This window comes from Erpetoichthys calabaricus, chromosome 5, assembly GCF_900747795.2.
Source record: "Erpetoichthys calabaricus chromosome 5, fErpCal1.3, whole genome shotgun sequence".
In the NCBI taxonomy this organism is placed as follows: domain Eukaryota; kingdom Metazoa; phylum Chordata; class Cladistia; order Polypteriformes; family Polypteridae; genus Erpetoichthys; species Erpetoichthys calabaricus.
The window spans coordinates 128034619-128046039 of record NC_041398.2 but is presented as its reverse complement, the minus strand read 5'-3'; the positions used below and the strand labels follow the sequence as shown (position 1 = coordinate 128046039).

Genomic DNA, 11421 nt, shown 5'->3' with positions numbered 1-11421 from the left:
TCAGGGTTGGTAGCGAGATCCTGCCCCATGTGGAGGAGTTCAAGTATCTCGGGATCTTGTTCACGAATGAGGGAAGAATGGAGCGTGAGATCAACAGGCGGATCGGTGCGGCATCCGCAGTAATGCAGGCTCTGCATCGGTCTGTCATGGTGAAAAATTTACCAGTCGATCTATGTTCCTACCCTCACCTATGGTCATGAGCTATGGGTAGTGACTGAAAGAACAAGATCGCGAATACAAGCGGCTGAAATGAGTTTCATCCGCAGGGTGTCTGGGCTCTCCCTTAAAGATAGGGTAAGAAGCTCAGACATCCGGGAGGGTCTCAGAATAGAGCCGCCGCTCCTCCGCATCGAGAGGAGTCAGATGAGGTGGCTCGGGCATCTGTTCAGGATGCCTCCCTGGTGAGGTGTTCCGGGCACGTCTAACCAGGAGGAGGCCCCGGGGAAGACCCAGGACACGCTGGAGGGACTATGTCTCTCGGCTGGCCCGGGAACGCCTTGGCATTCCCCCGGAAGAGCTAGAAGAAGTGGCCGGGGAGACGGAAGTCTGGGCATCTCTGCTCAAGCTGCTGCCCCCGCGACCCAATCTCGGATAAGCGGAAGAGGATGGATGGATGGATGGATGGATTATACAATAAAAACATGCATTTTTTTTGCGTCTGTAACAGCTGATGTAAATTTATAGTACTTGTAAAAGTAAGTTAGCTTTTTTTTTCAGTTTTTTTCATTCTCTCAGTAACATTCACACTCCCCCAAACCCCCGACCTGACACTGTTTTCAGATTAAGACGTGGTATAAAAAACTTGTTTTGTTATACCACCTCTTTATTTGAAAACCATGTCAGATCTTGTGCATGAATGAGACTGGGACTGGGAAAACTGTGGACGTGGGTATGAGTGGTGTGTGTGACTGAGAATGATTGTGGATGTGAATTTTTTTTTTTTTTATTTTTTTTTTTAATTCAGTTTTATTCTTGAGTGTTCCTGCTCATGCTGAATTAGTATGTACCTTCTAGTCTGATATCAAAGCCGCACTGACAAAAAAAGAGAGACATAAATATATGTGACATCTGGAATATTTCATTTTATGACCTATATAGTACATTTCGGAAAACATTGTTGCTCTAATGCAACATTATATTCATTCACATATCTTCATGCAGTTGTAATCAGTGACCAGGAGACCAAAGTACCAAAAAGGACTTTACTATAATGAGTGGTTGATAATACAACAAGTACCTGAAATACAAAGGAAAATACAATAGAATAAAGCCTAATGCCTAACTGGATCTTCCTATAAATATGGTGGGCACAACTACTAAATAGGGTGTTTGATCAGCTTTCCCATATGTGCAAAGTATCGCTCTTTTCTCATTCTTTACGAATACCTCATTCCTTCACCTTGACATTGCCATCTCATCCTCCCAACTGCTGAAACTTTACCCACAACTGCTAATCCCAAGCTCACCTTACTGGTGGGAGAGGAGTAGTTTTATACCCACAACTTGAAATCACTTCTCAGTGACCATTGGAACCACTTCTGGTTACAAATGTGTTGTAGAAATGTTGGAGCTGTACAGCTGAGCCGTAGCTAATATAAAAAAAGCGTATTTTATTATCACATTGTTTCAGTTTTCAAGATTTGAAGTTGCTGAATATAAAATTAATACTAATGTCATTGAATTTAGAGCCATATGTTTTCATTTCAGTGTCATATGGCTGTGGAAATTTTATTTTTCGTATAGTTTTATTTAAAACTTGCAGCGCTTACCTGTCAAAGAAAGGAAATAAATTTTAAAATATTTGATATCTCTTTCCCTACATGTACTCTCATTGTTCCTCCTTTGCTTTTCTTTCATATCATCGTGTGCCTCAGCCACTTTTGCCCAGCATGCTTCCTGTCTTGATTGTGTTCCTGTATAGCCTGCTTTTCAGACTCTGTCATTTTGAGGCGCCTTGTTAGCCTGCTGCCTGCTTTTTTGACTGACACCAATTACCTGTTGATTAAGCATCATTCATATTCTTGAGAATGCTTCCTGTCTTTTAAGGGAACTCAGGTTGCACCTCATTAATATTTAGTAGCACAACATCTTTCAGTAAGACATTCACTTTGTTGCTTTTGAAATGTAGTACACATTCCGCGAATAACATTAGGCACAAAAGGAGATCTTGATATGCTATTCGTATTAAAATGTTTACAGTTTCCAGTGAGAACAGCTTTTGCTATGACAATTAACAAATCACAGGGACAAACATTCGAAAAAGTTAGTTTATTTATTAGAGAGAAAGAAATGATGTTCACTCACAGGCAGTTGTACGTTGCGTTGTCATGAATCAAAATTCAATGCGATCTTGAAGAAAAGTTAATTTCAAATATTGTTTTTTACTGAAGTTTTAAAGTAAAAGTGAAAAAAATGCATATGTAACGATCTCTTTTAATTGTGTATCTGGTTAACCAAACCCCGGGGGTTGGCGAGTGAAGTGAGCAGGAGGCAGAGCCCCCTGCTTTTTTGGGGAAAAAAAAAAAACAAAAAAAAAACTGAACCTTGTACTCCTAAAGTATTATGTCACATATCCTCATCTCTACTCCTGAGCCACCACAACCAAACTGACCAAACAATTGCTTGGAAGGACTAGATACACACACGCAAGGACAAAAGGTTTTATTATATAGTAGATAAAAATTTATTAGAGCAGCTTAGTGGCACAGTAGTTTCTGCTGCAGTGTTTCTGATCATAGTGTCCTGCCACTGTATATGTAGATTTTTGCACAACATTCTGGCGACTGTTTGAGTTTTTCACTTAGTACTGTGAACTGGCTTGGTATAAGTGAGTGTGTATATCTACGAGAATGTACCCTGGCAATTTAATTGGTTTTTCATCTCCGGTCAGTTTCAACTTCACACTGTTGAGGAATACACCGTCTCCATGCTACCCCGGATGCTTCCACAATAAAAACTTTGGCAACAGTGAAGCATATTTTAAAGTCCAACTTTATTTACCAATTGGCCTATATAAATTGCTTAAAAGTGTATTGGGTCTTTTTTTTTTTTTATTCATTGAGATAAACCAAAATAATCAACAATGTCCGATCGTGATAACTTTCAATATTATAAAATGTAAAATAAACACCAACTGATGCCATCAATGTTGCCTAAGATTCAGAATTTCAAAAAGGAGGAAACCTTTGTCTGCGGTGGGTTGGCACCCTGCCCGGGATTGGTTCCTGCCTTGTGCCCTGTGTTGGCTGGGATTGGCTCCAGCAGACCCCCGTGACCCTGTGTTCGGATTCAGCAGGTTGGAACATGGATGGATGGATGGAAACCTTTGTTTTTCCTTATGTGGGAAATCTTTCTTTGATGTAATTTCTTACATTTTATTTGGGGCATGGCTTTGTAAATGTTAACTGTGAAATGCATTGTTTACCAATCAGTTTTACTGAATCTGCTTATTTCCATACAGTGTTACAGAGAAAAAACATTATTCTCTTGAACTTTTTGTAAACCTTATCTTTTGTTTTGTTTGAAATTAGATCTTTGTCTTTCCAATGCAATTGTATAATCAAACTTGATCAATAATTTTTATTTAAGTGTTTTCTTTCAGAAAATGTGCACTTTTTTCCAGGTATATATAATTACATTTTCTTACAAACCGCTGTAGTTTAGAAGTATTTATTAGTATATTGTTACATTTACTAAATATATTTAACATGTTGAATTTATTTCAGGTTGCAATGCGTGCACTAGGCTTTGAACCTAAGAAAGAGGAAATTAAGAAGATGATTGCTGATGTTGATAAGGAAGGATCTGGTACAATTGATTTTAATGACTTTCTTTCCATGATGACACAGAAAATGGTAAGTACTTCGGCAGGTTTGAAAAAGTGTAATTGTGAATGTGCTTAATAAATATAATGCAATACATGTTGTGACCAAGTCAAAGCAGTGTAATAGTTAATGCATTAACTATACATTAGAAATAATAAATATAATGATTTTAAAAGTGAGTTTGATAGAAATACATTTCCCAAAATGTTGACGTTTTAAAATGTCACTTTTGTTTATGTGGTCATATATAGTAACTATCAAAAATGCAAACCAGAGAGTTACCTATACTGTACATTTACCTTTGAACATTTAGTGGCATCCAAAAATTAGGTTACTTCATACCTCTTGGGAACATGGTGATTAATCTCCACCAATTACAAGTTTATACACTCACCAAGCAAGTTATTAGGTACACCTGTTCAACTGCATGTTAACACAAATATCTAAACCGCCAATCGCATGGCAGCAACTAAGTACATTTAGCCATGTAGACATTGACCATGACGACCTGCTGAAGTTCAAACCGAGCATCAGAATGGGGAAGAAAGGTGATTTAAGTGACTTTGAACGTGGCATGGTAGTTGGTGCCAGATGGGCTGGTCTGAGTATTTCAGAAACTGTTGATCTACTGGGATTTTCAAGCACAACCATCTCTAGGGCAAAAATACCTTGCTGATGCCAGAGGTCAGGGAGAATGGCTAAACTGGTTTGAGCTGATAGAAAGGCAACTGTAACTCAAATGACCATTCGTTACAACAGTGGAGTGCAGAAGAGCATCTCTGAACACACAATACGTTGAACCTTGAAGCAGATAAGCTACAGCAGCACGAAACCACACTGGGTGCCACTCCTGTCAGCTAAGCACAGGCAACTGAGGCTACAATTCACACAAGTTCACGAAAATTGGACAACAGAAAATTAGAAAACCATTACCATTGTCTAATGATTTCGGTTTCTTCTGTGACATTCGAATGGTACTCAAATGGCCTCTACAGTCACCAGATCTCAATCCAATACAGCACCTTTGGGATGTGGTGGAACGAGAGAGTCACATCATGGATGTGCAGCTGACAAATCTGCAGCTGCTGTGTGTTGCTATCATCTCAATATGGACCAAAATCCCTGAGTAATGTTACTAGCACCTTGTTGAATCCATGCCACAAAGAATTATGGTAGTTCTGAAGGCAAAAGGGGGCCCAACTAGGTACTAATAAAATTGCCAGTGAGTGTATAGTACCAAATTTATATTCTGTTAAGCTGTTAATAATTTAATTTTTGAAGGTAAATTTAACATTTGTTTAATTTGTGAATTGTTTAATGTCCTGCTCTTATGATGTTCTTCTTTTTATCAGAGTGAAAAAGACACAAAGGAAGAAATTCTCAAAGCCTTTAAATTGTTTGATGATGATGGAACTGGAAAGATATCGTTTAAGAACTTGAAGAGAGTTGCTAAGGAACTAGGAGAAAATTTGACTGATGAAGAATTGCAGGTAATATAAATTTCATATATTTTTTTTTTTATTTTTATAGGTCATTAATTTAATAGTGGGGAAGTGGTAAGGACTATTTCCATATAGCGTATGGATCCCAACCCTATCACTGCTTGAGTGTTTATACATTCTTCCTGTGTTATTGTAACCCCCATTTAACCATGTAAGTGAGGTTTATGCAGGAGTGTGTCTCATGATGGAGTTGTGCCAGTCCAATGTCAGTGTTGGTTTTTGCCCAAGGCTGATGTTGCTGAGAGAAGCTGTAGTCCCACCATGAACTGTGTTAAGTTGGATCAAGAACAATGTGCTGAGTGAGTTTAAAATATCAAAGCGTACAAATAAAAACAAATTACATGGGCTGACTTGAAGAAGGTTGTGGCTATAAACCACTTATCTTGCACCACTGAAAGTTATTTATTCTGTTGATGTAAATTAATCTTAAAATAATAGTAAATGGTAATAATTTGAATATGGACATTTATCAATATGGCAGCATGTAACATAAGGACTTATTAAAAAATAAAAAAAATATTTTTTTTAATAAAATCACAGTGAGAATTTATTTGAAAATATAATCCATATAAATATTTTGGATTGTATTTTTAAATATTACACACAATCCTAAAATGACATTCCCAAAATGTAATTTTTGTTTAACTTCGAATTCCAGTAATCTACAAAAGTCACTTAATGCTTTGCCTTTTGGCAGTTAGGCATAGGCTAAGTAGGGACACTGACTTTTTTTTTTTTTTTTAACCAAAGATTCCATTCCTGTGAAGGAAGCTCTCTGCACTGAGGTGATTTTAGATGAAGGCACCAACAGTTCTAGTATGATCACCATCTGGAAAGACACAGAGCAATCTGTCACCCTTACTAATTCCATTCACCTGTCTTCAATAAGACATTAACACATTTCATTGCAATATGATTATTGTCAAAGATGAGCAAAAAAAAAAATCACAAAGAATTTTTGGTGCCTGGTGGCAACCATGACATTTTGATTCAAATATTGGAATGCAAGTTTGCTTCCATGACTTCCAAACTAACAGCTCTAGAGAACAGAAATCAAAGAAATAATATTTGAAATACAGGTATTAAAGAACCAAAGAGAATGATAATCCCACAGAATGTTTGGGGGGGAAAAAAAAGATGTAGCTAGTTACGTTTCTTAGCGTGATTGTTTTTTCTTCCATGATTAGAAGATGTCACAGAGTATATTTTTCATTGGAAATTTATTGCATTTATGGCCACCAAGTTTTCTTAGTTATGCTGACCATCAAAGAGTTCTCCACTAGGCCAGGAACACCCTAAATTAATATTGTTTAAATCCAAATGATTTCATCAGTTCCCAGAATTTTGCCCAACAACCACTCATTCTGAAAAGAAATGACACCTGTAATGATACAGAGATTTTACATTTGTTGCTGCATTTGCTGCTACATTTGGCATTTGTGGTGCCTCTTCTTTGTATGCTGTCTCTCTGCAGCAATAAATACGTTAAGAATTGTACTAAATCATTCTTATGGTAACATACTACTTTCACCGGTTTTTATGTTGATGGTATGATACTGCCATCATCAGTAATTATGATCTTCATTCACAGGTAGATTTTATAGCTGCATCTGTCTGTATTTTCACTCATTTTCACTCATCCTGGTTTAGCATTGCTGGTAATTGGCTGGGACTTAGTATATTTATTTAGTATATCCTTAGTACATGTACTGTATCAGGGAGTTTTATGGCATCCTGCTCCTTTAGCTTTTGGGGTGCTGCAGGTGTTACCCATGCTAATGTACCAACAGTTTGACTGCAAGTAGTCAGTTGACTCCTTGCCGGGGTCATGAAAGCATCGATGTCCTGCATCTTTCTTTGATTATATGTTTCCTCTTGTATTCATTGTATTGTAGTCATCAAAACTTCTAATTGCTTTGGATTTCTTTTCCCATAATACTTCTCTGCTATATGCATTATGATGATTTGACAGAAGTGGTGTAATGGTGGGTGCCAAGTCTGCATGAAATAAGGATTAGGGTACTTGTATCAAGTTTATTTTGGTCATACTTTTTTGATGGGTGGATGGAATTCTTGCTTTGTTGATTGGATCTGAATTGTATGTGGGTTGGTTATTTAGGTGGAAATCATATGACTGGTACCTGGTTCTTGTGCTGCCAAGTGGGAAGGGTTCTGTTGTGATATGACTTATCATAAGCATTTTATCCTAGAAGTTTTTTTTGTGTCTTGTTAGATAAAATGGCATTCTTAGATTGTTCAAAGTCTTAGTTATGTTAAAAGGTCATTCTAAGCAGCCACATTTTAAAGACTTTTTAAATCGTTTTTCTATTGATGCATATTCCTGTATATTTCCTATCAACTGCTTTATAAATTCAACTCAAGTTTAAATTTAGTTGATTCTTTCCTTTTGATGACCCTCGCCACGAGAGAATGCGACCATTTCTAGTCTGCAGACAACTACGTTTTTATATCCCAGTCACTTACCTCCTCAGTTACAAATGCCTCGCCTGCTTCTGCTTCTCACTAATGTTGTGAAGTGCTGTCATTTTTTAGTACTTACATGTCAAAAGTGTTGTACTTTTTGGAGTCTAGTGTCACTGGTACTTCAAGGCAGCAGCCATCAGCTGTCCGAGAATTCCAGAGAGGAGAATGTCCGTCACTGCCAGTCAGATCAGTCGTTGATAAAATCTGCAATTGCACAAACCCATGGTCTTTAAAAAACGCACAAGCAAGACAAATGCAAGCAGGCAGTTAAACAATACATACAGCACTGAATCCTATGACGATTAGTGAATTACACCACATGGTAACTTACAGTTGGCAGGTGTAAGCGTAGTATCATCTTCTTGTTAAGAACACCTTTTGAGGACTGGAATTTTAAATATTTCTACAAGAAGCCAGCAGCCTGATTGTGCTTCTGTCACTGACTAGATGTGACCCATGTGCTGTAGTGTGTAGACCCCTGCCCTAGGCTATTGACTTCAACAAAAGCTAATTGCAGGCAGGAGTTCACAAACCTGGAGTGTCTAGTCCATGTAACGTGACAGGAAGTGTGGTTTAGAGATACTTTGAAATGAACAAAAGAAAAACTCTCCGGCAGTTTTAGTTTGCTATTCACAAGATGCATTTGCTGATGTGAAGTGTGTCTCACAACAAAAAGATCTCACAAGAGCTACAATTAAGAATTGTTGAGTAGAATAAAGCTGAAAAGGGCTACAAAGTAATTACAAAGAGTAGTTAGACAAACTGTGTATAAATGGAGATGATTTATTACTATGGCTCTCCCTTGAAGTGGGTGCCAGATAAGATGATTCAAAATCACAATGCAGAATGCTCAATAAGGTAATAAAGAACCCTTGAGTACTAGCAAATGACTTGAAGCAATCATTGAAACAGGTTAACACCTCTGTTCATGAGTCTACCATATAGAAAGCATTGAACAGGTGTAGTTTCCAAAGCAGGAAACCAAGGGAAAAGCCGCTGCTCTCCAGAAAACAATCTGAAGTATGGCGGAGGGAGCATCATGATTTGGGGCTGCATTGTTGACTCAGAGCCTGGACAGCTTGCCATCATTGAGGGGAAAATGAATTCCCAAGTGTATAATGGTTTACTGTAGGCTCTAGGGTAATGACAGGGAGGCTGTCTGCCAGCTAAACGTTAATAGAAGTTTGGTGATGCAGTAGGACAATGACCATAAACATCAAAGCAAATCTACTACAAAATGGCTCCAGAAAAAGAAAATCTGCCTTTTGGAGTGGCCAAGTCAGAGACCAGACCTTAATCTGGTGTGAACAGCTCTCTTGGGGCCATTCCACTGCATGTGTATCAGACATCTTAAGATTATAGCTAAGCTGAAGCAGTTTTATAACAAAGAATGGTCCAAAATTCCTCCTAAACATTGTGCAGGTCTAATCATCAGGTACTAAAAGCACTTGTGCCAGGTTATTTCTGCCAAATGTTGTTCTACCAATTATTAAAACCAAGGGTTCACTTGTTATTTCCCCAACACACTGTTAAGCTTTGATGGGTGTGTTCAATAAAAACATGAACAATTGTGTGTTATTAGCGTAAGCATGTTGTGTTTGTCTATACCTGTGATTTAGATTAAGATCAGATCACATTTTATGACCAATTAAAGCAGAAAGCCAGGTCATTCCAAAAGGTTCACATACCCTTTCTTTTCAATGTATACAGTACAAGATAAAGACACATTATTACCTATTGCAGTAACATTTTGATAATGTGGCATATTCTACCTCCTACTGTTTGATGCCTGAATTGAATTAAGTACTTTTAAGAAAGTTTGTGTTTTTTATTTTATTTTACACACAAGGAGGTTTTTACTGAAAAGATCTGTCACCAGTCTTTTGAAGAACTGTCTTCTCTGAGCATTGAGAGTGCTTAGAACTGTCAATGTTGCCAGTGTTTTGGTTTTTACACATTTGCAACATGTTACAACTTAAATTTCTTGAATGTTCAAATGAATTAAGGATTAAAATGAGGACCATCTTTTCTAGTGACCCTGTATAGCTGTGTATTTAAAAACTTCCCAAAAACATTATTAATAGTCCTTCATATGTGATCTTTTTTTCACTACCTAAATAGCTCAACCATCATTTGAATTGATTTCACTATGTATGCATTTCTATCTTTTCAAATAACATAAAGTCCTATTTAAGCAAGGCATGTCTGGTTATTAAAGGAACAGCCTTGCCAAACTGAAGTGATCATGCGCACAGCATGCTCAAGTTTTGGAGTGCACACACAAAATGTTGGGGGCTTATGAGATGCATTTATAGTTTAATTACTAGAGTGTGTATGGTTATCAAATCAAATGTACAGTCCATTTTTCATTTGAATTATTAAGTCAAGGTTTGAAATTACTTAAACTTTATAAGGTAAAAACATTAGGCTACATAAAGTTTGCAGCAAAGTTTAAAAAAAAAAATATTTCTAAAGACGTATCATTATGCACAGTAGAAAGTGTACTTCTTTCTTATGTATGAATGTCTTTTTTCTTTTTTTATTAATTAGGAAATGATTGATGAAGCTGATAGAGATGGAGATGGAGAGATAAATGAACAAGAATTTTTAAGAATCATGAAGAAAACAAGTTTGTATTGATTAAAATGAGTGTGTAGGTAAAGGTAGTATTTATAGCACATATAGTTTTGTTGAATAGATGTTTATTTATCTTTACTGTTTCTGATATTCTTTGATATGTTTGTGTTTAAAACTATACAAACAAACGGTATCTTGCCATCTTAGCAAGTGTATATTAAATTTGTATTTTTGTAATGCATTAGGAAAACAAAACTTAGACTTGTTATGAGTTCTTTGTCATCTCAAGAAAAATACCCCACTTACAGTTTATCAAAAGCTGTGATCTGCAACAAAAATGCTTTAAAGTTACGAAGAAAGTGAAAAAGCCTTAAGATTGTTAACCTGTATTTCTTTTATGCTTTTTGTTTTGTTTGTGAAATATGTCCCATTTTGTAATTTACTGTAATATCTTTTTTATTTAAAACAAATGTTTTTTTTATTGTTGCATTATCTGCAGATCTATTCTGGTTCATTTGCATTTTTCCTGGAACACAAAACATACACAATGTACTATATACCTAATTTTTGTTTCTATGAAAACTTGGAAAAAAAAAAAAACATTTCAGGCAATTTTTTGTTGTAATGTGGAGATGAGAAAATTATGACCCTTTTTTACGCTTGAAGTTTAATCTGCATTTAGGTCTATTCCTTATTTTGCTTACTGTCTGAGTTTTGAAATTGCAAGGCTAAATTAAGTGTAAGATTACTTAATACATTTTTTCCATACTTGTGAATTTTGGATTAGTTTGTCCATTTTCAGTGTTCCTTAATGCTATACACTGACTATGCTCTCAATATGCACTTAAAAGTGAATAATATTATGCAAGGGCTAATTGGCAGCTTTTCTTATCCTGAGTGTATGATTTTTTTAAGTTTGAAGTGCTTGTAATTCTAGTCCTACCCAAAATGTGTTTGTACTGGAATCAATAACACGCAACCAGTTGCTCTATAAATGTTTGGTTCAGCGTGTCATATGAGCTCCGCACCCACAC

General features: G+C 36.5%; 1 protein-coding gene across 1 annotated transcript in view; it reads left to right on the top strand.

Annotated features, from left to right (window-relative positions):
- The window catches only part of cetn4 (centrin 4), a 32631-nt gene extending 21873 nt beyond the window's left edge, over positions 1 to 10758 (top strand). The window contains exons 3-5 of the mRNA XM_028802029.2: positions 3726 to 3854; positions 5177 to 5314; positions 10361 to 10758. Coding sequence (XP_028657862.1) covers positions 3726 to 3854; positions 5177 to 5314; positions 10361 to 10450 — 357 coding nt within the window. The 3' untranslated portion in view covers positions 10451 to 10758. The remainder of the gene's footprint in view (positions 1 to 3725; positions 3855 to 5176; positions 5315 to 10360) is intronic.
- The last annotated feature ends 663 nt before the right edge of the window (positions 10759 to 11421 follow it).